This window comes from Mauremys mutica, chromosome 7 (assembly GCF_020497125.1).
Source record: "Mauremys mutica isolate MM-2020 ecotype Southern chromosome 7, ASM2049712v1, whole genome shotgun sequence".
Lineage (NCBI taxonomy): Eukaryota > Metazoa > Chordata > Testudines > Geoemydidae > Mauremys > Mauremys mutica.
In genome coordinates this window covers 89,309,542-89,335,402 of record NC_059078.1, presented here as the reverse complement: position 1 = coordinate 89,335,402, position 25,861 = coordinate 89,309,542, and the positions used below count along the sequence as shown (strand labels likewise).

At 42.8% G+C, this 25,861-nt stretch overlaps 2 protein-coding genes across 8 annotated transcripts in view; one reads left to right on the top strand and one right to left on the bottom strand.

Moving 5' to 3' along the window:
• Positions 1-4,455: 4,455 nt before the first annotated feature.
• ANAPC16 (anaphase promoting complex subunit 16) lies at positions 4,456-20,164 on the bottom strand. Of its 4 annotated transcripts, none has more exons than XM_045023992.1 (5): positions 19,787-19,925; positions 18,894-18,972; positions 15,157-15,311; positions 6,645-6,719; positions 4,456-5,266 (listed from the first exon to the last, which is right to left on the bottom strand). In XM_045023992.1, the coding sequence occupies exons 2-5, from the start codon at positions 18,896-18,898 to the stop codon at positions 5,151-5,153; spliced, it is 351 nt and encodes a 116-aa protein (XP_044879927.1). In that variant the 5' UTR covers positions 18,899-18,972; positions 19,787-19,925; the 3' UTR covers positions 4,456-5,150. The 4 variants fall into 4 exon arrangements, with proteins under 4 accessions (XP_044879927.1, XP_044879928.1, XP_044879929.1 ...); XM_045023993.1 differs by lacking the exon at positions 19,787-19,925 and adding an exon at positions 19,488-19,578; XM_045023994.1 differs by lacking the exon at positions 18,894-18,972 and having other exon boundaries at positions 19,787-20,164.
• Positions 19,518-25,861, top strand: part of ASCC1 (activating signal cointegrator 1 complex subunit 1) — a 61,830-nt gene continuing 55,486 nt past the window's right edge. Inside the window, exons 1-3 of one of the 4 annotated variants that reach the window (XM_045023988.1) lie at positions 19,518-19,733; positions 23,562-23,697; positions 24,884-24,983. In XM_045023988.1, coding sequence (XP_044879923.1) covers positions 23,589-23,697; positions 24,884-24,983 — 209 coding nt within the window. In that variant the 5' untranslated portion in view covers positions 19,518-19,733; positions 23,562-23,588. Of the gene's footprint in view, positions 19,734-19,916; positions 20,106-23,561; positions 23,698-24,883; positions 24,984-25,861 lie in introns of those variants that run through there. The other 3 variants (XM_045023990.1, XM_045023987.1, XM_045023989.1) reach the window with 3 other exon arrangements.

Below are 25,861 nucleotides of genomic sequence, written 5' to 3'. Positions count from 1 at the left end.
CTGTCAGGAGATTTCCTGGGCAGGCCACCCATGAATTAAAGCACTTATCTGTCTATTCATCTATGACTTTTTGTCCCCAGATTCATTTGGGTGGGTTTGTTCCCCTTTTATTAGAGATGAAATCCATCTGGAAAGTATCTGCCTCGCTGAGAAGCAGGCTTATCTGTATTGTCTTGCCTTCCCCCTTCCTTCAGTGTTGGCACTGTTCCTGCTCTAATTTTTGTGCTTTCCTCTCTCCCCATAGGTTCTGTTGTACTCTTCCCCTTCTTATTGTATATTTTCCCCCCTCTACCACTTCAGTATCACAATCCTCTGTTTCACCTCCTTTCCACCCACCTCCTGTTCTTTGTTGCTTCTCTTCCTCACCCTGTTCTTACTCCTTCCATACTGAATGCTCTAAACCCTCATCTATACTACAAATCCAATCACGTTGGAGGACTAGCATGGTTCTGCTCGTTAGTGTAGAGGACTATCTAAGGCATTAGCACACTTCATGGGTATGATTAGGGCCCATCTACTTTACATAACAGAACTGTACTTTTACTGTGTTGGGGGAATGGACATACTATAATCAGGTCCCTCCCAGATCTGGTTGTTTTTATTATACAGACAGCCTTTCCTTCTCCAAGTATTAAGGGCAAGGCAACATTTATAACATTTCCTATTTCTAGAATGCTGCAGTATTAAATCATGGGGCATGTTCATGCAGGGACTAAACCTGGTACCCTCTGCAACACAAGCCCAAGTCCCTGCCACTTGAGCTGAAAGAGTAATACGGTTGGCTGTCTGAAATAAGCTGTCTCTTCTCTTCACTGGGGCCAACCACCAGGAAAATACTGTGATTATATGCTGTAAATCAGCATAGTGGTCTACTGCCAGCATTTCAGAAATTGTATTAGTTTAAGTGTATGTGCAGATGGAGTGGGGCAGCAAGACAGAGAAAAGTGCAGATATTCCACACTGGCACATATCAGCTTAGTTTGAGCTTTGATTGAGAATATTTGTTAGAATATTTTATTGAATTTATATAAGAACTTTTCAGACCCTGCATTTTTTCATTCTTCTTTTGGTGTGTGGCTATGGATCTGGGGTTTATCATTTAGTTTTGGTATCCAGGCATTAGGACCTAGGTGAAAGAGAAGTACAGAAATATTTAGCTTGAGTCAGTACAAAATGTTCTTGTAGCACCCACAGGAAACCCCAAGAACATCTCTGAACAAGGACATTTGAGGTTTTTTTTCCCCCTGCAAACTTTTTATTGCACTTCACAGCCTTTTCCCCACCCCTTCATAATGCTGTGTTCCGCAGTTCACACAAGATGTAAAATAGCACAGAGTGATCACTGTGATATGGGGATTAGTTTCTTGACCAGTTTCCTGATTCAGTATGTGTGATGGTCATTTTTTTCAGTGATAAATGTGAGAGAACTCCAAGTTTGTGGGGGACAGAGGTAAATCAGTCTAAATGAGCTAGTCTGATTAATGAGGAATAGTTAATTATATCCACAGCTGCCAGCCCTACATCCACCTGCATTGATTCCTCAAAGGCAAGTGCCTTGTAGAACCATACCACACAAACAAGCGACTTTGGGGTTTAAATCTATAAAGAATAAGCTGCATTTAGAGTAGATAAAATAATATTTTCTATTTCCATATTTTATTTTCAAGAAGCCTACAGTATTTGCTGTTTTTGTATAAAGTGTTCATTGGAAGAAAAAACATGTTGTTCCATTTGTAATACAGTACAACATGAACTTTTCACTTCCTCTCAACAGCACAGAAAGACATGTCTATTTTGGTATTATACACATATACAAACAACCCATGTACAATACAGAGCTTGATTTGTTTCCTTCTTGTTTTGCTGGTTGCAGTAACAAGACTGTCAGCATTGGTTTGAATATCACTTGCATATGACTTAAAAAAACAAACAAACAAATCTTCTCTTCCTTATAGAAAGAGTGGGGGTGAAATCTTATGGTTATAAGAGGCAACTGAGATTCAGGATTTCTAGGTTCTATTTCTAACTGATGCTGAGTTGCTGTGCAACTTTGGGCTAGTCACTTAGGCTAAAGTTTTTAAAAGCAACCACAGATTTTGGGTGCCCAACTTGAAATGTTTGGACCTGCTTTTTAGAAAGGCAACCCCCCCCCCCAACTCTTATTGGAGTCAATAGGAGCTGCTGGCATTCAACATATTTGATGATCAGGCATAAGGTGTCTCCAGTTTGCCACCCACAAAGGAAGCACTGAGTGACCATTTCTGAAAATGTTGACCTTAACCCCTTTGTGCCTCATCTTACTTATCTGTAAAACAGGGACAACAATTACCTTATAGGTTTGTTGTGAGGCTTAATAATGAATGTTTTAAGACCAAATATTAGAGATATACCCTCATTTAAGAGCCAACTACCAACTTAAAATTAAATTGCAAACATAACAAACACCTTTTGAAACAGGTAATGTACATGTTGGATAGGTAGTAATTAGATAGACAAAGGAGTTGGTGCTGGGAGCTTGTAGGTTTAGGATTAGGGATTGAATCCAATCAGCATTAGGTTGCAGCCAGAGATTTGATGGCATAATTTAATACTTCATCTGTCACTTACCAGTGTGCACTCGCTTTTGTTCTGTAATGGAAATGTTGGTAGGTGAACAGGATAATTCTTTATAGTGCTGAATCAAAGTGTAATACAGGGGTCGGCAACCTTTCAGAAGTGGTGTGCCGAGTCTTCACTTATTCACTCTAATTTAAGGTTTCGCGTGCCAGTAATACATTAACATGTTTAGAAGGTCTCTTTCTATAAGTCTATAACAGATAACTAAACTATTGTATGTAAAGAAGGGTTTTAAAATGTTTAAGAAGCTTCATTTAAAATTAAAATAAAATGCAGAGCGACCCGGGGAGTGTGAGTGCCACTGAAAATCAGCTCGTGTGCCACAGGTTGCCTACCCCTGGTGTAATACATATTTCAAAAGCAATAGACTCAGGTTACCATACACTTATGTCAGAGTTTTGTAAGTTCTGGTGATGTGCTGAGGGAAAATGGTCCAGTGATTAGTGTGTCAGCTTAGGACTTGGGACACCTGGGTTCAGATCTGTGATCTGCCACAGACTTCCATGTGGAGCTTAGGCTTAATTTCTCTGTGCCTCAGTTCCCCATTTGTAAAATGGAGATGATACTGTGACAGGATATATAACTACTTTGTATAAGGTTTGTCCAGGATATGCAATTAAGATAATCATTACTGAATTAAGATCAATGCCTTTGGGAACCATCGTATTAAAATGCAGTTGTTTGTGTTATTGGGAGATTGTATGTAACTTGGGGTATGTTAATATTCCTCTGGTTACCAGCCCTTTGAAGCCACCTTCCTGGAGAGGCTCACATAGACTAGTTTAAACTGGATTCTCTAGGGGCCAACACAGAGAGAGAGGATTTTTGGATAAATAGCCTGGTTTTAAACAAGCTCAGGACCTTCTTCCTGATCCAGCAAACGGACAGGACCACTAGTCCACGGAACACCCCAGTCCTTAGGGAAGAGTTGGAAGGACTTAACCTACTATGGCTCATAAGGCTAGGTGCTAGTTCAGTGGTGAGGTTGTTATGAACTTGTGACCCCTTTGCGAGGGGTTTGAAGGACTCACCTGCTGGAGCCCATGTTGAAGGGATCTCTCATAAGCTTATTAGCATGCATGTAGGTTCTTTTATTGTTTTAATATGTTTACTCTGTAGTGCTTTTATTTTAAGAATAAAATGGCTTGTATTGGAATTACTGTATGGTAACTTATAACTTGTTGACAATTACTCTATCAGTCTCTGAAGAGAAAGCAAGCAAGCAGGCCTCGAGAGGTGATGGCCAGGGAAGCTGGAAGCTTGAGAGTGGGTGCCCTTCCTGTCCCATAGAGGAGGATACAGGTGCAGTTGCCTTGAACTGTGACCGATATTACTATCCTCCTTTCCAGGGGTGTTGTGAGATTCAGATACATGAGATACATTTCCCCCAGAAAAATGTAAGTACTAAGATATTATATTCATAATCTGTTTGATATGAAATGTATCAGCACATGACATGATGTACGTTTTCTGAGTATGCAAAAAACTGTGTATTAACTATAGTGTGTAGCATGTAACTGAGTAATATTGTATATTATTGTTACACTATATTAGAAATGGATTCCTTGAATAGGAGATGGAATTTTATAACCTTGTAATATTGCTTTGCACTTTTTTATACATTTTTGGCACATTTTAAAAGGCTGGCCAGAGTAAGGCAAGGAAGACTTGGTTTCTTTTGGGCGATTTTTTTTTTTAAATTGGGCTTAAGTTTGGAGGTAGATTGCCATTATAACTATGGAGCTGCCTCTGTTGCTCCATAACATCCCATCTTGTCCACAAAACAATTGATTTTGTTTCCTCATGTCCCCAAGCCTTAGAAAAGTTAAAGAAACAGACTTCAAACTCTTGAAATTTATTGGCCATTGAACAGTTTTGTACATTATGGTAAAGTGAGAGCAGATTTGCCTCTGCATTAAACTGTAGTTCCCTTCTCATTCTGTGTACAGTCAAAAAAAAAAAACATGCCAGCAGACAGAAAAGACTCAGCAAAAACAAGGAGATCTAGATATAGAAATCAGTTAACATTTTTCTCTTCAGTTGACCCTGCACAGTTTGTTATCACATTCATCTTCAAAAAGAATCTTCTTTCCATTCAGTGCCTTGTGCTTTTTCCCTCTAGGATTTGGACTCAAAACAGCAAAGGTATCCAGGTCCTGAATGATTGATATTACCTGGCCAGTTCAGGCACGTACACTCCATTGTGAGTATAAATGATCGGGTTTTTTAAAATAACCTTCCCTTCCCCTTTAAACAAACAGGTTATTCGCCAAGCCTTTAAAACTTACTGTATTTCATAAGTTACAGAAACCAGGTCCTGCTGAATTATTAACAAATGTCTACCCTGCAGAAGACTAAAAGGATTTACAGTTTTGTGGTTGCAACTTACTGGATACTATTACAGAGCCACCTGGTGTGGATTTAAAAAAACATGATGCACCTGGGAACACACTGATAAATTGCAGCATATTTAAAAATCAATCTCGAGTGTTGTATATTTGTGTTGTCTTTCAACACCAGTGATCCCAAAGCTTTCAGCCTGAGGATGGAGTGAACCCCAACAACTGCTCTATTGGCTTGTACCTCCACTCATCTGCTTCCAGTTCTTCCACTAAACCAGCTAGTTTTTCCATCCGAGCAACTTGTTGATCTACAAGAAGTGCAAAGATAAACGTTTGCAATAACATTTCACTTTTAATTAGATGTATTATCCTTTGCAGCAGGGATGTCCTTCCCTAATAATCCAGACACTGGAAAATAGTTTTGCTCCACTGTGTCAGACTAGTCTGAACATTAAAAAAAACCCCATGTATTGATATTTTCCCTATAGAAGCAAAGACTTTATCAGATCATACAAGAGAACAGACTTCATTAACCTTCTTCAAGGACTAAAAACATATGTCCAGTGTGGGACAGGAGACGTATCTGCAACTCCCTGAACACACTGAGGCACTAATGTGGATCAAAGACCACAAGAGGGAAACACAGACTTCTTAGCCTCACATTGTTTTCAGCTTCTTACACTATCTTCTTTAGCATAAATAACTGGAGGCCTTAAATGCAACTCAGTGGTATTTCTCCGTATGTATATAACATAACGTTTGAACGATGCAGCCGATCAATTCCAGAGAATATTCTAGGCATCAATGGCCAGAACCCTACTGATCTGGGGGAAAACTTAAAGGGGAGAAATGAGAGGACACCTGGAGACCCTGCCATCTGATAGCACAGCCACAGATTCTAGTACCTCTTCTATAGATCAAACAGTTGCTAGATGGAACCCATTAATGGCCTCCATCATAACAATATCCCATCTCATCTCTGATCATGCTCCCAATAGACTTTAACATGTTGACATTGTGAATGACTTATCTCCCACACCAATAATAATGGGGAGTATGGAGGTACACACAAAGTCCCTGACATGAGGATGGGAAATAAGGAACACACACACCACCTTTGGCAGGGGGGAGAAATCAGGGGAGTGGTGGTGCAGTGTAAATGCTTCAGCTGGAGCCTGGGACCTCCCCCCTCAGAGGGTCCTGGAGCTTGGGCTCCAGCCCAAGCCTGAATATTTACACCACAATTTTACAGCCCCTCAGCCCAAGCCCTGCAAACCTGATTCAGCTGACACAGGCGTTTAACTGCAGGGTAGACGGGCTTAAGGCCAGAAAGTGAGTCTGTATTACAGCCAAGATTAGAATTTGTAAGGTTCCCACTCTCTGCCCACTGTTCAGACCTCACCACTTGTGTATATACAGTACAGCACAGAGCAATGGAAAATGAGGTTAGAAAGTCTCTGCTCCCACCCCCACACTGTGTGAATTTAATTCAATATTTGCACCATGTTTGAAAAAGGACCTAACAATAGCCTCACTTAGTGCTAATTCAGGAAGTTAATTTAAATAGCCATTCTGCTTTTTGTGGTTCACTGCACAATATGTTGTTGACCTTTGCTATATCCTCCTGCAGCTTTCTCAGTAAACTTATACACACGCTCACAAAACATACAATACTTGAGTGCTTACCATGTTTCACTTGCTTTAATGTAGAGGCAACCTGATAGCTGAAAACGGATTCACAAAGAAATCTTTCGGAGCCATCTGTAAACGGAAGAGAGAGTGATTTAATCTTTCCTAAGTTCTATGACTGAGAAGCTTTCTATAATTTTTATATTCAGAATGTGCTTTTCCTCTGCTCACCTACTTTAGACACTGTCCTATTCTGGTAACATGCAGCACTTTGGTCTCGGGGCCAGGAAGCCGTGGGTTGAAGTCCCACACCAGGGCTTTGACTTATACCCAGTGCTGACATGGAAATGGAGCACAGAGTGGGTGTGCTGCTGCACTGTTTGGTATCATGGTACCCCTTTTGCCTGTTTCTGATGGTTGCTGTCAAGATGGATATGAAAGATGCTATGGCATTTTGATTAAAAAAAATCTTGGTCTCTGTGCCAACAATCTTTTCCTTAATAAAAGGAACTTGAATCATCTACAGCCTGAGAACTATTGATGAGTTAATAAAAAATATTGCATTTGCCCACACAGTCATGGCTCTTAAGATCTAATTCTTCTTTAGGAAGTCTTTTGAGATATAGTTTGAAAGGTGCTCCATAAAGCTCAAGTTTTCCCTATATTTCTGAAAATATAGCTAAAAACTAGTTGAGTAGCCTTTGTATAACAAATGACAATTTGCCTGTCCAAATACAAAATTTCACCCTTAAACCAAAACTACATTGGTTTATTGTAAGTGTAACAGAAGTGCTGCGATTTCAATTAAGATTTACGTGTTCTGCAAAGCAATTACAGGACCAAGCACTGTGTCTGTGCCAGACAGCGTTCTGAAAAATGGTAGGAGAATGATAATTGAAGAAACTCAGCTGTGAATGGCTTTTTGGGAAGTTGTAGGGTGACTGACTTGTGTTCATAATTGTGAATTACTCCTTGGCAGTGCAGGGTAATATAAAAACAAATGTTTAGCACAAATGGTTTGTGGAAGGCATCTCAATCCACAATCCCTGCCTGAATGAAAAGGGAAGAGGCCGCTGTCTTTCTTTTTAGCTGATAATTCATATTAGCACTACAGTGTGCCACATCTCAGCCAGTCATGTGCCCTTTTGTCATATAGAAAGCACAATGAAAGGAGACCAGGCTCTAGAGAGATGTAGTACTTAACACAATCTGTACTTAAAAAAAAAAACACCTTAAAGCAAGCTATGGTCCATCAGCCTATACATTACATATAGACCATATTATATTTGCTAAATGCAAATATAGATTCAATAAATCAGAAAAGGGATACCTACATTGGAAGAAAAAAACTGGGCCTGATCCTGCAAAGTACAGAGCCCCACTGCTGTCAACTAAAGTTTAGTGTACACAACAACTCAGAGTGTCTTAAACTCTTTAGTACCACCTTATCTCAACCCTTGACTCTGCATTATTACCTAATATAAAAGGTCTTCTCAGGGAAAACAATAGTTATTGCCTTATTTGTATGTAAGCCTTGCTCTATCAACATCATGGTTTATTCTTACATTAACTGATTCTGGACCTGTAGGCAGGGCTTCCCGTTTCTACCACTTTAAAATGTTTTGTTCAGCACCTGAAAGGGCTATAATACATAGCCACTTCCTTAAGGATGATAGAATCTAATTATCTTGAAGTTCTGAGGTAGAAGAGAGTACATCTGATGCCACAGACAGATTACTGAATATATGGAACAATAGATAACCTTGAAATTGTAATTCACTAAGGTTAAGTGATACTTCCAGCATTTTTTATTCTATATGCAAGCCATTTAAAATAATTCCATTTTGTGTGTGCAAAATGTCATTCTAAAAAACTAAGGGCAAAGAGTTACAATTCTGTGGATCACTCCAGCTCTCCATCAGCACAAAGAGAGAAGCTCTTATACAGACTGAGCGCTAATATGTGTGGCTATTAGGATAAATAATAGTTAAGACATTTATACCTATTCTTTGCTAAATGAACTTTAAAGTCAAAGGACAGAATCCTCCAAAGAAAAGACATCTTTCTTCTGCCAGGCTATGTTCTTGTGCATCAACTAAGATGGCCAAGCATTAAAATATATCAATTTATTAATGTCCTTCACTATCTTGTCATGTCTTATTGCACGTAACTTCAGTACCAGTTTTAAAAATGAGCTGCTAACTAAATCAGACAAGTTAAGTACAGATTTCCATGCTGAAATATCCCTACTAGCCAGGCTGTGGGAGGCATTCAGCTCAGAAGTCAGCTTTCACTGACCTTTTGCAATTATTCCTCCTTCCCCCTAGGCCTACTTGGTACTTCATGGTTCACTGAAGAAATCCCAGAATGTGACACCACAAATAGCAGAAACCTTATTGCAATCTATAATACTTGTATTATTATAGAATTGTCTGTACTGAGTTTTCCTAAGTCTAGATTCTCGAGGACATGAACAGTCTGGAACTTTCCATATCACATTTAGCAAACTCCTTACAATAAACTAATGTTAAATCTGATTCCTCTTAAAAAGGATGGAGATGCTCCAAACAGGAAGTGACCTATACATTACCAGATGGAAAAGCCAGGTTGAACTTAGTCCTCAACCTAATAAGTATGTAATAATTCTAGAAGAGTCTCTTCTGACAATGGGAGGTAATAATAAAGACATTAGGAAAAAGCATTTTACCCTGGTTCTTAAATATTGATGAGGGATTGTCTACATCATCAGACACAGTCTACAGTTAATTTTAACTAAGTTATTTAGTTGTGTGAACATGACAGGAGATACTTTCAAAGGCATCATACCTATCAAATACATAATTCTGGGTGTGATCTTCATTTTATTCCTTTCAGTTCATCCCACAAGGAGAAGAGTCAGAAGTTGCCATATGCAGATTTCTAGCAAAATCTCTAATAAAGCTCAATAACAGTCTTCAATTTTGCATGTCACTTAATAGTCAGAAATCCTATTTTCCCGTTTCATGCAAAACTCCTTTTCCCATGGCCTGAAAAATCCACTTGCCCCAGGACAGCAGAAAGCCAGATGTATTATCTGCAGATGACTCAAGTGCCTCTGCCACTGCATGAAGCTTTGTCAAGCGGCAGCACAATGAAAACTAAGTCTTTTCGGCCTCATTGCAGCTATTCAGAACCCAGTGGGCGGCAGTAAAACAGATTGGCAGTTCATTTTCACTCTGCTGTTGCCTGAGAAACTGGGCAACAGCAGAGACAGGCGATAGATCAACACAGTAAGAACTAAAAACCAACCTCGAGGTGGCATAGGCAGTGGACTGGCTTATTGCCTTCCTAAACAATGTCAGGTAGATCTCAGGGACCGGCGCTAGTCCACGGACCAGTCATTGAGAACACTGGCATAGAGTAGTGTAGCTCCCCACTGAAGCAGCCAGGAGGTCGGGGAAGAATAGGCTGGTAAAGGTCCATCCACCTCCATAGCATCCAGGTCACTCGGGTGGAACAGAAATAAAATGCTCCTCCCTTCCAGCAACCAGAGGTGGAGGGGGGAAAGAAAAGGGCCAGTTTATTAGACACCTACAAGCTACTGGATGATAGTAAAGATTTAACCAAAGTGCAGGGGCAGCACCATTGTAGAAGTCCCAGGATCCTCCACTATCTGAGCAGCAGTAGTGGAGAGAAGTTGGCTTCTTACCTGGGCCTTGCCCCCTAGACAGTAGGGTCCCTCATCTTTCATATCAGTCTTTGGCTAGTGGTTTAATCCTGTTTACTAGGTATCTGATAAAAACTTTTCTAGCTGTGTGTGTGATTGGATAGAAGTGAGCGGACATAAGTGGAGCAGGCTGGAAAGATTGATTGATTGAATAAGCATAATGAGAGAGCTTGGAGAGAAGACCAACAATATAGGGGAAGAGAGAGAAAACACAGCTGTGTCCCCAAAAGACCAGGCCAACCCTCCAAATCGGATCAGATCCACATCCCTCCCCAGACTGAACCCCCTGAACTGAACCAGACCCAAATCCCTCCCGAGACTGAACCACCCCAAAGACCAGCCCTGACAATATCTTTCACTCTGCTCAACAGAAGATGAGTGGAGTTTTTAAGCCTTGCCAACTGTCACTATTGGGAATTTTTCCTGAATAAAGGCTGAACCCCACAGGGCAATCCTTAGACTTCACCTGATTTATCTGATATGGCAGAATGTGATTATTCTGCATTACATCTTTTATTTATTTTTAATCATTTGTACAGAGCCTATCACTTAAGCAACTAGGCTGTACTTACAGAAATGCTACAAAACCATAAACATTACATCATAACTTTTTCAATTGATTTTAGCGAATATTAAACTGGAAGCAAGCTAAGTAGAAGTTAGGTAATCTTCTGGCAATCCCTGGCTTATTCAGAGTTTAAATAATCAAATATATTAACTTCCCTCTATACCTTGTAATTACCACAAGAATAATCATAACCATGCAGGTTAAAATTACTCATGTATCTTAAAGCATCTTAGAAATAAGGGATTCTGCAATACATTGTCAATAACATATGACAAATAACATTATTTAAATCTGCTCTTGATAGTACCACCGGTAAGTCCAAAATCCCTTAAAGAATCCAAGGGTACGTTATTTAAACAAAATCTAAAACTACCTGAAAAAGATGTACAATTGGGTAACATTTATGAATATTTTAACTGCTTTCTTTGAAAAAAGGCCACCACAATATGCAGACAGCACATTAACAACTGTATCCATTTGAAGAAAGAACACATGGGATGTTATCTAAGAAATTAAAAGCCTAAATTAAATGAAGCATCCTGTAATGAGGATAGCATTAAACTGCTGCTGCCACTCAAAATAGATTAGTCACCATGTTATCAGGAACAGATAGACCGAAAGCTATATCAAATAAATGTACCTTGCCTCACATCCTAAAAGGCTCCTAAACTAAACAAGGGGAGAAAATTTCAAAGGTTGGGGCATTTTAAGTATGAGAACCTTGCCACCAGTCCTGGAAAATCCCATCCCAGGATCCAGTTCTATTTAAAAGGGATGAATCAGAGGCTGATCTACTGTTCACCATTATCAGAATACCATTGTCATACTGGCTCATCTTCCAAGCCTCCTTTGCAATTAAAATGCCCTCTACTGTATTAGCGATGTGCTCAAATAAAAGGATATTAATGTTCATTATGTTTTATTTTAATACATATGCATCCCACCATATCTTTCAAATGAAACATTGATATTACCAGCTTACCTGGGCTCTTTAAGCCTACATACCAAAAATTCTATTCGGCTAGCTAGACCTTCTGAAGCAGAGTCACCCATCAAGTCAGTAACTTGAAGTATTTCATAATTTTAATTTATTTTGAGGGCTCATTAAGTTCTGTGAACAAGTCTTTAGTCAGAATTATTTCAAGTCTGGCATACAGACTAATGTCTAAAAACCTTAATTAGTGATATGGCATAATATGTAATTACTACAGCATTATCAGTACCCAGCACATCAACTAACCTAAGTAGTATTAGGTGATGATTTAAATTTATCTAGTGTCTTTCATTCACAATTATACATACAGCGCCACTGAAACGCAATCACTTCCAAGGTAGAGAGGACTGTAACTGACACACAGCTCACTGCACAACAGCAAAGGGAGGGGAAATTCTGGCCATGAAATTGAGGCAAACACTGGGGCTTACACAGTCATGGCCCCTATTCTTACATGGTGTGCAATAAGAGCAGGCAGATCTCAAAGACCCGCCTCTCCCTCAAGTAAACTGCATGGAATCTGTTTATTTACCACAGAGAAACAAAAGCCAGAGTTGACCCTGTTTGGATTTTAACCGGTAGTTCCACAGAGTTTAGGTGAAGCTGATGCTTAGATCACCCAAGCCACTGTTTCTTCAAACTACACTGAAAGAGCAGATCACAACAGCACCATAACTGACAATATTAGTGCTGCTGTACAAATATAGGGCATTGACTTAAATGGGAGCAGCAGGAGACCCATGTATTCTAATGAACATAACACACTGTACTATACAAAAACCCCAGCGCTACAGAACTAAAAACTATGAGTTTCGATCACAGGCATGTTGTGTTTCCCATAATCAACTGAAGGACCCTTTTGCCTGACCTTGCACTCCTCCATCCTACAGCTAAAAAGTAAGGGGAAAAAGGCAGAAGGCAAATAGAAAAAACAACAGAGCAAGTGGAGGGCTGGACAATTGAGCAGTTTTATGTATTAAAACAATGAACATTAACCTCCTTTCCTCTGAGCACATCACAAATTATTTACCATCAGGGGCGGCTCCAGACCCCAGCACGCCAAACGCGTGCTTGGGGCAGCATGCCACGGGGGGCGCTCTGCCGGTCGCCGGGAGGGCGGCAGGCAGGCCACCTCCTGCGGCATGCATGCAGAGGGTCCGCTGGTCCCGCGGTTCCGGTGGACCACCCGCAGGCGTGCCTGCGGAGGGTCCACTGGTCCCGCGGCTTCAGTGGAGCCGCGGGACCAGCGGACCCTCTGCAGGCACGCCTGCGGAGGGTCCACCGGAACCGCGGGACCGGCGACCGGCAGAGCGCCTCCCGCGGCATGCTGCCCTGCTTGGGGCGGTGAAATGTCTAGAGCTGCCCGTTTACCATTGTCAAATATTGTAAAATATTCCAGCAAGAATATTCTGATATATGAGGTGGCCTATCTTTTGGATTACATCATGGTGCCATCTGTTAGCAATTCTATTTAAATATCTTCATCACTGTTGAGGAAGGTGAACTAATTGGAAGTTGAGCATCCTGGTTGGCTTGAATCTTTAAAATAAACATTGTATGTATATATTTATTTGTATACAAGGCCATTAATTTACATTGCAGCTTACAAAGGACATTAAACAGGTTAAAAGACACAGTTCTTGCCCCAAAGAGTTTATAATCTAAACTGACTAGACAAACATACAGAAATTAACTCATAAGGGAGTGGGGAGGGAAAGGAAGATTCATAGTCATTGAACTGCCTCACCCAACACAAAGAGAATAGATTCTTAGCCATTAAGCTGCTTGAAGCATTGACCTGTGGCCTACCTAGCATAGGTGCATTTACAAATGATTTTTTTTCTTTTATAGTTGCTATATGTTTATTTCTCCTTAATTTCATTTTTCTTTTCTTTTGTAACTGTTCAGTCTTGAATAATGTTCACATTTAAATGTTAACATAATATTGCTAAAAAGGTAATAGTAATTATTCATTTTTTAGAACTTTAATTGTGTTTTGCATTTTTCTGAGTTAAAATAACTCAGGTAATTAACTTTTTTGTAATTAGGCATATGTATTTATCTAAGGCTAGGCATATAGGAGAGCATAAAATCTTACTCTTTTTTGTTATTGCTCTAATAAATTAGTGCCTTAAAATATCTGACTGGTTAACTGACCAATTATTTTTGAACCAGTCAAATGCCCAACACTAGGAAAATGGAAGCAGTTTTCTAACCTGCATATATCATAAGAGCACACGCTCATATCTAACTGGAGATTAGATCTAAATTATTATTAGATTTTAGACAAATGCAATGGCATTTCAGATACTCAAATGAAACATGTGAGGCCAAGTTCATCCCTGCTCTAACTCCACTGACTTCAGTAACAGCAGGGATGAATTTGCCCATTATTCAGCAATCTGAAAAGAGTCCCATAGGCCAGATCCATCTTTGTGCTACAGCCCCGTTGCATAAGGTAAGCTGATGCAAAATGGCCATATGGCATGCATTTGCCCCACCATCACAGAGGGCCTGTATGCCACCTCTGTGCATGGCTCTGCCAGCTTTGTGCCACCTCTGCAAGTCCTCTTTCCCCTGCATGGGCACAGGGCCCAGAAAGGCACAGGATGGTGGAAGCAACCTTCACAACTGCATGGCCCACTGGAGTAGGGGTACAAGTTAGCCCTGAGTGCTACTCTAGTCTATGCTGCGGCCAAAATAGGCTATCTTGGTCCCTGAGTATTGGAGGCACAAGCTGCCTTGCCTTCTGTTTCTGCACTGGCACAGCCATGAATCTGACCCTATGAACCTAAACAGACGAGGATTTGCCAAAGAATAATATAACCCCATCAGTCATCTCTATAGTAATTTTCAGTTATGACACCAAAGTAGCAGCTAGCAATAAGAAGCTGACACAGTCATGCTCTCACTTTGTCAGATGCAGTCTTTCCTGTCCCAACTGCTGCCATGCTTCCTGTGAAGTCTGAGATTTTTGTTTTTATGGGTCAAAAAATCAGGCTGTTTAGATAAGTTTTTTGAACATATGAAGGAAAAACAATCCTATGCCATTTTAAAGTTTGAGATAAACAGAGGTAGATAATTTATCATAATTTTAGGAATGAAGGAAAGAACATGGTGGCAGGGATACACTGAAAGCAGAGAGAGACCTAGTATCCGCCTACCCAGATCTCCTTCCCTTTACAATGAAATCCTTTGGCTGCTTTGTGCCTAAAATGACATTAGGGATCCTAACTTTTTATATATTCTGTAAACTGTATCAACAGTTTATTGACAGCAAAATGTGAAACAGAGCAATCACCTTCTAACATTTCTCCAGCTCCTTTGGGGTACGTAAAGAGGGCTTTCCGTGGTGGGGCAAGTTCCGAGACACTGAACCCAGATCCAGTTACAGAGCTTCCACTGACTCCACCAGCTGAAGAGGATGAAGAGGAGGCTGCCATTTGTCCCTTTAACCTAAAGGCAACAGAAAAAATGTTATCTTTTCCTTCTCTAACTAATTTTTGATAACTCAGCACATCCTTTTGCCTTCAGAGACCTGAGTACAAACCGACTCACATTCATCAGTGAAAATTTGTTTGGTGATTCCTATCTTAGTCTTCCACATCTCAAGTCCACCACAATACTTGGCATCACTGGTTGTCTGATTGCAGGGCGTTATAGATCACAAGTAAGGTCCACAGGGAGCAAGTTCAGTGGCTAAGGTTCTAGACCATGGCATTATAAAACAAGTAACTGCATGGCTGAGAACTACTGGCCTTTATTAGCTATCTTTTTCACTGAAAAAGTAAGTATTATTTTCTAATTGGAGCTCTGCACCCTAGGAAGAACTGATATTTGAGAGCCGTATTGTGGCTATGTTCAAACTACAGCAGATTTCTTACAATGAGTCCTGTGACACCTTAAAGACTAACAGATGTATTGGAGCATAAGCTTTCGTGGGTGAATACTCACTTTGTCAGATGCATGTATTCACACACGAAAGCTTATGCTCCAATACATCTGTTAGTCTTTAAGGTGCCACAGGACTCATTGTTGCTTTTTACAGATCCAAACTAACATGGCTACCCCTCTGATACCAGATTTCTTACATATATTTTAGTACAAAATGCAGTTCACAATTTTACCACTTGGTGGCACAAAAAATAATGCTAAAATGCCTTGACAAAATGGAAACATGAGTAGTAACAGAGTATGCATAACTAATTCAGTACAGAACAATAAACTTGATTCACCTTCTGCAGATACTTTTTTCCATCACCCACAAACATGAAGAGAAAGTCTCACTCCCCAGTTGTGCAAAAAACCCACAGAACATTCTAGAGAGCCACAAGTCTGCACCCTCCTCACATCACTCTGTGTGTGAAGAAATGCTATGGTCTTTAAAAGGGTCTTGTGCTCCTAAATGTGCTTTTTGTGTTTTATCTTTTTGTTTTTAAATTGCATTTGACAATAATAATGGTTGGGAATCCTTCTGGCCATTTAGCAGTCTGCCATCTGATCACTTTAACTCCTCACATATACACCTCCCACCCTGCCTTTAACACTCACCTACCTTATTCTTTCAGCATAACAGAACGGATTAAATATATTTTGATAGGGCATTTGACCTTTATGCCTTTCTATTTAGGCACTGAAGTGTTTTTTGTTTTTATTAGCCACTATAATTTCTCATCCATCCTTTACATTTTCCTTTGGTGATGTCTACACTATGGGAACTATAGAAGCACAGCTACAGAACCCAAGATGAACACTGTTGGGTTATAACTGTGTTCTCTCTCTTCCCCTAAGGCTACTGACTCCTTGCTTGTCTGGCCCATTAACCTTATAGGACCTATACCATCTTCATCCCTTCACTCACTTCCTTATTCATTACCAATTCAGAACTTCCCTCTTGAAACCCAGGAAAGCTGGATGTCAAGCTCAAAGTGGGAGCAATTATTCATCCACTCTGCATACCAATTTAAAATTACATTTCAGCTCAGCTTTTTGGGAATAGATGCTGATTCATCAGCAGTTCCATGTTTTGAACACAAAGCTGGCTGCAAAGAGAAACTGTTCATGGTTGCATGGATCTAAGCCCAGGTCCTCAAAGGTATTTAGGCCATTTAGGAAGTTAGAAGAGTAAATACTTTGAGGATCTGGGTCCTAATCATATGGCACAAAGCTTCTGAGCTTGAGGAGAAAGAAATTAACGAGGGTTAGTGAGTTTCCTTCTGAGTCTATCTGCACCTGGAAAGGGAAACTAACTAGGATCCTACAAACCTAGCCACTCCTAATTTATAGTAGCAGGCTCTATATTTAAACTTTGATGCAGGAGAAAAACAAAGGTGCATAAAAATGGGGGAAGGAGAATGTGGAAAAGTACAAAAAAGGAAGAGAGCAAAGAGCAGATAAGAGGGAGAGAGACAAAACAGGAGGAAGAAAATAAATATGGGAGAAAAACAGAGAAGAGATGACAGGGGGGTAAAGAAACAGAGAAGCAACAAGGTGCTGAAGCATCTCTTCAAGGTGAGAGAAAATACAAGGTAACATTACTGTCTAAAATGTTACACCTATATTGTGCTATATTTAATGTTTGCATAAAACTCCTCTTGACATCAGTGGGAGCTTGACAGAGGACTGAGGGTAGCACTGCCCCTAACTCATACCTCATTCACAGCTCCTCTTCCTAGAATGAGTCAGGCATCCCTAGGGCAGAGGCATCCCTCACTGCACATTAACGGATTTCTAGTGGGAAGATTATGATGATGTCAGTGAATTAGTGGAAGAGGGAAGGTCAATAGGAAAGCAGGAAATCACCCAAGAGATGAAGGCAGCGTGTGTGGGGATTGCCAGAGATCTTGGTCAAGGTGGACATTTGGCAGCCCCCGGGCAGTGCTTGGTGTCTCGTTTCCCCCCACATCATGGCTGAGTGGATGTTTCTCATTTTCTCTCGGCCCAGGTGTCTGTACATCCTTCACCCGCAAGCATTTCTGTGGGTCATCTGCCCCCGCGCAACCACTGCTGGGTCGAGGCGTCCCCTCCCCCGCCTCCCTCAACCAACACCGCCGGGGCGGGGCTGGACTGAGAGCCCCAAGGAACGGGAGGAGGGGTCCTTGGGCGCGGTGGAAGCGCAGCTACAGAACCCAAGATGAACACTGTTGGGTTATAACTGTGTTCTCTCTCTTCCCCTAAGGCTACTGACTCCTTGCTTGTCTGGCCCATTAACCTTATAGGACCTATACCATCTTCATCCCTTCACTCACTTCCTTATTCATTACCAATTCAGAACTTCCCTCTTGAAACCCAGGAAAGCTGGATGTCAAGCTCAAAGTGGGAGCAATTATTCATCCACTCTGCATACCAATTTAAAATTACATTTCAGCTCAGCTTTTTGGGAATAGATGCTGATTCATCAGCAGTTCCATGTTTTGAACACAAAGCTGGCTGCAAAGAGAAACTGTTCATGGTTGCATGGATCTAAGCCCAGGTCCTCAAAGGTATTTAGGCCATTTAGGAAGTTAGAAGAGTAAATACTTTGAGGATCTGGGTCCTAATCATATGGCACAAAGCTTCTGAGCTTGAGGAGAAAGAAATTAACGAGGGTTAGTGAGTTTCCTTCTGAGTCTATCTGCACCTGGAAAGGGAAACTAACTAGGATCCTACAAACCTAGCCACTCCTAATTTATAGTAGCAGGCTCTATATTTAAACTTTGATGCAGGAGAAAAACAAAGGTGCATAAAAATGGGGGAAGGAGAATGTGGAAAAGTACAAAAAAGGAAGAGAGCAAAGAGCAGATAAGAGGGAGAGAGACAAAACAGGAGGAAGAAAATAAATATGGGAGAAAAACAGAGAAGAGATGACAGGGGGGTAAAGAAACAGAGAAGCAACAAGGTGCTGAAGCATCTCTTCAAGGTGAGAGAAAATACAAGGTAACATTACTGTCTAAAATGTTACACCTATATTGTGCTATATTTAATGTTTGCATAAAACTCCTCTTGACATCAGTGGGAGCTTGACAGAGGACTGAGGGTAGCACTGCCCCTAACTCATACCTCATTCACAGCTCCTCTTCCTAGAATGAGTCAGGCATCCCTAGGGCAGAGGCATCCCTCACTGCACATTAACGGATTTCTAGTGGGAAGATTATGATGATGTCAGTGAATTAGTGGAAGAGGGAAGGTCAATAGGAAAGCAGGAAATCACCCAAGAGATGAAGGCAGCGTGTGTGGGGATTGCCAGAGATCTTGGTCAAGGTGGACATTTGGCAGCCCCCGGGCAGTGCTTGGTGTCTCGTTTCCCCCCACATCATGGCTGAGTGGATGTTTCTCATTTTCTCTCGGCCCAGGTGTCTGTACATCCTTCACCCGCAAGCATTTCTGTGGGTCATCTGCCCCCGCGCAACCACTGCTGGGTCGAGGCGTCCCCTCCCCCGCCTCCCTCAACCAACACCGCCGGGGCGGGGCTGGACTGAGAGCCCCAAGGAACGGGAGGAGGGGTCCTTGGGCGCGGTGGAAGCGGGGGCGGGTCCCGGTACTAGGGCTGGGCCTAGCTTAGCTCTCCCCGCGGCGGCCGTGGAACGGGCTGGTTGCCAGGGAGACCGCCCGTGCGCGGCGGAACAAGGGGGGGGAGGGGAGGTGGGGCCTCACCCCCCAACGCCCCTGGTGGTAGAGCGGGCGCGTGCTGCGGGGAAGGGGGATCCCAGGCGAGCGGACCCCGCCCACGCCGGAAGAATATCGGCAGCAGCAGTTTCTAAATGGCCACTGCGCATGCGCAGGGTCAGATACAGCAACAAAGCGCATGCGCTGAACAGCAGCTAGCTACTGTAGGGTGGGGCAGCGTAGCGCTCTCCCTCTAAAACTGCCACCTACCCCTCCCTACCCGACGGCGCCCCGGTGAGTGAGGTGGCTAAGACCGAGCCCAGGTCGCCCTCACCCCGCAGCCTCACCTGGTGCCCGGACGCCTTGGCGTGGCGAAAGCGGCCTGCGTGCGCGCGCGCGCGCTACATGCTGGGCGGGCGCGAGCACGCACGGCCCCGCCCCCTGCAACGCTGCGGGCCTCTCTCGGGCGGGGCCTGTGGCCTGGAGCAGCGGGGGGGGGGCTTTGCGTTTGAGCGAGGGGGAGGAGGCGGACGGCCCGGCCTGCCCCGCCGCGCCCCGGGGTAGGTGGGCGCCTGTCTCCGTTAAGTGCCGGTGAGCCGCCCGCGCGCCCCCCGGGCAGGGCCGTCCCCCTAGGCCCTGCCCCGCTCTCAGCCCCCGCCGACGTAGGTGAGTGCCGCGTGCAGCGGCTGCAGGCCCGCAGTCCCACGGCAACACGTGGGAGGGGCGCTTCGCTTCCCCGCTTCTCGCTGCAAAACCAACAGGCGCCAAGCTCCTGCTAGGGCCCCGCGTAGCTGCGTGCGGGGGTAGGCTGCGGCTCCCCGCGTTTGTCAGTGTGTGCGGGACTAAGGCCTCGGGGGTGTCTCTGTGTGCGTGTCTGTCATTGTAGGACTTAGGCCAGTGGCTCCCGGGCAACAAAACATGTCATGGGGGTACCCAGCCATGCACTACTGTGGCGTTGCACCCGTCATCCACACGCTGCATCTTGCGGGAGCCGGGCCTTATTCTGTATCCTTGTTACTGTGCCCACAACCCACTGTTTCTTCTCCGCTATGTCCCCGCCACGCCATTGTGTTGCCGCTGCTTCTTTGTAGCATATAATCTGGGCCTTTGTAGCATATAATCCAGTCTTGAATCAGGTTTTCTGAGCACAGATTCCTGTGCTAATGCAATTTTGTCAACCTTGAATATTCAAAAATCACAACTCAAAAATAACAAAATTGGCTTTAAAATCATGAGACTTTAAAAAAAAACACACCCATCAAAGTAAAAAAGGGGGAGGGCTAGCTCAGTGATTTGAGCATTGGCCTGCTAAACCCAGGGTTGTGAGTTCAATCCTTGAGGGGGCCACTTAGGGATCTGGGGCAAAAATTGGTCCTGCTAGTGAAGGCAGGGGGCTGGACTCGATGACCTTTCAAGGTCCCTTCCAGTTCTAGGAGATTGGTATATCTCTATTAGTATTAGTATTAGTATTCTTTTTTGTCTTCTGTTTTTTGGGCTTTTAGGGTGCCCTTGCTTAGCATTTTCAAGCTTTTACCCTACAACCACAAGAACTAGGAAGGAACTTACTTTTTTTTTATTTAGATAAAAACTGAGATTATTACATAATTACCTCTAGAACCTGGAGCTTTAAGGAAAGCATTATAGGTTGTGATACTGGCGACAATGTTTGTGGACCTAGATTAGATTAAACAGATTTTTTTTTTTTAAACACAGGCAGGCTTTTTCCCTTCATAGTGTCATCATGCAGAGTTAAGGTTTCTGATAAAGGTTTCTGATAACTCCTCCCAGAGTTAAGGTTTCTGGGAGGAGGGAATGAACGTTAATCCTTAAAATTCAATCTTTGCCTATATTGACATGGGCAAACTTTTTGGCCTGAGGGCTGCATTGGGTTTTGTAAATTGTATGGAGTGCTGGTTAGGGGAGGGGGTTGTGGCCCAGCCCTCATCTCCTGTCTGCCACCCCTGGGACTCCTGCCCCATCCAACCCCCTTGTTCCCTGATGGGCCCCCCTGGGACCCCTGCCCCATCCACACACCCCTGTCCCCTGACTGCCCCTGGACCCCTGCCACCCCATCCAACCCCTCCTCTCATTCCTGACACCCCCCCTCAGGATCCTTGCCCCATCCAATCTCCCCTTCTTGTCTCCTGACTGCCCCCAGAATCCCTGACTGCCCCCTGCCGCCTCATCCGACCTCCCCTCTTCCTGACTGCACCTCTCCCCCCCCCCCCAGGACTCCTGCCCCCATTCAACCCCCTGTTCCCCCACAACCACCCTGCCCCCTATCCACACCCCTGCCCCCTGACCACCACCCCGAACTCCCCTGCCCTCTATCCAACCCCCCCGCTCTGTGCCCCCTTACCACGCTGCCTGGAGCACTGGTGGCTGGCGGTGCTACAGCTGTGCCGCCCAGCTGGTGCCGGGCCATGCTGCCTCTGCCATCACCACACAGCACAGAGACTGGGTCAGGCTGGGCTCTGCAGCTGCCTGCTCCAGGAGCTCACAGCCCTGCCACCCAGAGCATTGGGCCTGTGGCGGAGAGAGCGAGCTGCGGGGGAGGGGGAACAGCGGGGGAGGGGCTGGGGCTAGCCTCCAGGGCCAGGAGCTTTGGGCCCTGCGGGCCGTAGTTTGCCCACCTCTGGCCTATACTGTACACAAGTTTTCAATAAGTTCTAATTATATGGGAGTTTGAAGACTGTGACAGGTTAAAGTTTGGGTGCCTCAACTGTTTGTTTAGATACCTTAATATATTTAGGTTTATTTTTAAGTTTAACTCAGTTTCCTATCTCAGGTGTATAATGGCTGACTTTTGGGTAATTACAATATACCTAAAATATAGCTTACCCTAAATTTTTGATTTGTATTTCAATCTTAACTCTGTTTTAACATAGCTTTTTGTCAGGGTATTTCCTTTTTTTTAATTAAAAATTTCCTATAGGGACTCTAAGCAAGATACTCAGCGTATGTTACCATGTAATATTTCTAATGATTTGTAGATACGCAGTTTCACACAAATATATATTTTTTAAATTTTGAACTTTTACCAGATATAGGTACACAGTGGCTGCTTTATCTCACTCTGGAGCAGCACAGAACAGCTAAAGTATTTTGCATAGTTAACCTGAGTTTGCAGCTGCTTTGTTTTGCCAGCGTAGTGCAAAACAGCTGAAAATGTACACAGCACTTTCTTCCTCATGCCCTCCAAAACTCCCTCTTCTTGCTCACGCACACATAGAACTTAGTTTCCACCTATTTCCTGGTCTATCTGTTGAGTAGATCTGGTGCAATGGGTTGTTTTTGAAAAGATATTTAGGATCAAAGGTCATTTTTTGTTGTTGTTTTTCATAACCAGAAGTTTATCTGTCAGGAAGAATTGTCCTCTTTTAAAATGGCCGTCATCTCCTATTGCTCTCAATCATCCCGAAGCCACAGCGGCCATCAGGGAAGATGGAGGCTTCCTGTGCTGTGAGGAGGCAGAGACAGGCCCATTGATAACAGCAAGACAGAGATTTCTGTGGCTTTGCTCCTTTTGAGAACAATGGGAAGTGGCAGTGCTTTGGAAAAAAGGCAGTTCTGTGCGGAATTCTCTGTAGTAGACCATTGTATTTTTTCAGCCTCTGCTGAAGGAGAAAATTTCAGTTATGAAAAATAATGTGGGAAAATTGACTGCTAATCCTAAAAAATTTAAAATGTGTAGTATATGCACAACATTTCTGTGAGTTTTTAATTATAACATGGAAATTTCAAAGAGTTTGTGGTTGATCGTTAGGGACCAAAAAAAAAAAAAAAAAAGAGAGGCTAGTGCTGGAAGCTAAATCTCTTACACTTTAATTTCTTACTGAAAGACTATTTTCTGAGAATCTACAAGTAGTCTTAATTAGAAACTGGGAAATTTAAGCAAACTTTAAGAAATACAAGTGCTGTAATATTGGGGAAGAAACATTGTTGCTGTATTATTCATATGTAACAAAAAGGATGAATCCCTTGTTTTAAGTCTAAAACTCCGCCTTAATTATAGAGTCTCTACTGATGCCTCCATGGTAAACTCTTAGAAAGTACATCTAGGAAACCTGGGAATTTACAATTTCTAGGGAGATGTCAGCAGAATTATTTTTATTTCGGTAGGGTGCCATCATTGGCAGGAAGAGCACAATGGAAGTTCTGCGTCCAACACTTATAAGGATTGGAGGGCGCATTTATAGGAAAAATAATATTCAACAGCAGACCTATCCAAATGAAGAAGAGGATGATTTCTATGCAGGTAAAACCTAACATGCGGGGGCCCAAACTAGTATTAATATAATATATTGCAAAGTGGGGAATCAGCATTCAAGACTTACAGGGAGTTAGCAAACTCAGGCTCTGAGCCTGTGATGAGCTCGTGGTGGGCACAGGGGTCTGCCCTTATTGCAGGACTGGGGACATGAGTGAAGAAATACTTTGCACTGTTCTCTAGCAGTCCTGGCAGAGGAGCAGAGTACATTCTGGTTACAAAATGTTGGCTTAGGTGATTGTGAATTTGATGTGGGTTGCTGGCTATCAGTTAATTTGTTGATTGAAAAATTCAGCAAAACAATGTTATCTGTGTTTTAAAAAAAAATCTTTTATTTAAGATGATCAGTAAAAATGTTAAGACTTTGTAGCGAATATTTTTTCCCTCTCCATGCATTGTTCTTGGTATTTTCCACAGTGAGTTTAATCTCAGAGTTAATAAGAGTTGAGGTCATTTAGCACCTCCTTGGAAGTGCTCAGGACTTTTCGATATTGGCCCTTAAATGGGTGTCTTCTTGTGGCCATCTAATGTGGATTTTGAAATATATCACCTATTTACATGGCTAACTGTTCCTTTTCTATCTTGGTGTACTCACCTGTATGTGTACTATATTAGGTAATGTTTGTGTGGGTCCTTGTAAATATAGAAAATCCCAAGAATATCTGGTAAACATCCACCATTTGTTTCAACTAGAAAAGATTGAAAGAACTGGGCAAACTCTAATATGCTTCTTGCCACCTGAACCCACCCCTGCTCACACGGGGCTAACCAGGTTTGGTTGAAAAACAAATATGACTAAGTGGTCCGTGGGTGAGAGGTGGGTCTTTAGATCCTCTGATACTTAGTTCTCTGAAAAGGGCAAAAGGCCAGTGGGCTACTGCTCAACAGGCAGAACAATTCTTTAAAAAAACCCTGTTGGGCCACTGCAAGCAAGAGAAAAACTGTTCTGTAGCGGGCTGAAACTGCTACTTTTTTAACCCTCCAAGAATGGAAGATTTAAAAGTAGTGTCATGTTTTTCGGAGCAGGTAGTAAGGTGAAATAAAAGCTGCGTCTGTGACAGAAGGAGCCACTTTGTTCTTTTATTTAACTTTGGGAGAAGAAAGCCGGTGAGAATGTTGCATCACATAAAACACTATCAGCCTTTATAGAACAGTTTGATTTTCTACTTTATAGGCCCTGGGGATCCTACAGATGAGCCTTGTGATGCCTTCATGGTGGAAGAGACTGAGAGAGGTTTCCAGTGTGCAGTGGAGGTTCCCAGCCCACTATACAAGTGAGCCTACATGTTGTTTTATTTGAATCCTCTTTTACAGAAGAATCTGTCAGGGAGGTTAGAATCTACAGCTGCCTCTGAGAATCCAGACTTCTCAAATAATTTCCATTTTGTGGAGAGCTCTGTATTTGTGTGGGGGAAAGGGGTGTGAATCCCTTTCCAATGTATCTGTTTTACATTTGGCACTTAGCTCTCATCATGGTGGCAACTGCATCTTGTGCTTTCTTGCTGATAGCAGTTTTTTGGGCATCTGCTCTTCAGGACATGAAAGCAAGCCAGGAAGATGGAAGAATGTGGGGAGAGACTGAGGTAAGCAGCCAAGGCAGGGGAAGCTGTGAACACTTTGTGAGAAGGCACACTCAAGATTGCAGTGTTTTGCTAATTGAATATTTGAAGTGAAATACACCTCTACCCTGATATAACGCGACCCGATATACATGAATTCGGATATAACGCGGTAAAGCAGTGCTCCCGGGGGGGAGGGGAGGGGCTGCGCACCCTGGCAGATCAAAGCAAGTTTGATATAACATGGTTTCACCTATAACACAGTAAGATTTTTTGGCTCCCGAAGACAACGTTATATCGGGGTAGAGGTGTAATTTAATGTTCGCTTAGGGTATGTCTGTACTTTGAACTGGAGGTGTGATTCCCAGCTGGAGGAGACGTCCCTATACTAGCTCGATTAGAGCTAGCAACCTCAAAAATGGAGTGTAGGCACAATAGTGTGAACAGTAGGAGGGGTTCACACTGCTGTGGCTGCACTCCATTTTTAGTCCACTAGCTTGCTCAGAGTTAGTGCAGATATGCCTCCTCAACTTGGGAACTGCACCCCAGCTAGAAGTATAGAAATACGCTTGGAAGTATCTAGCTGATATGAC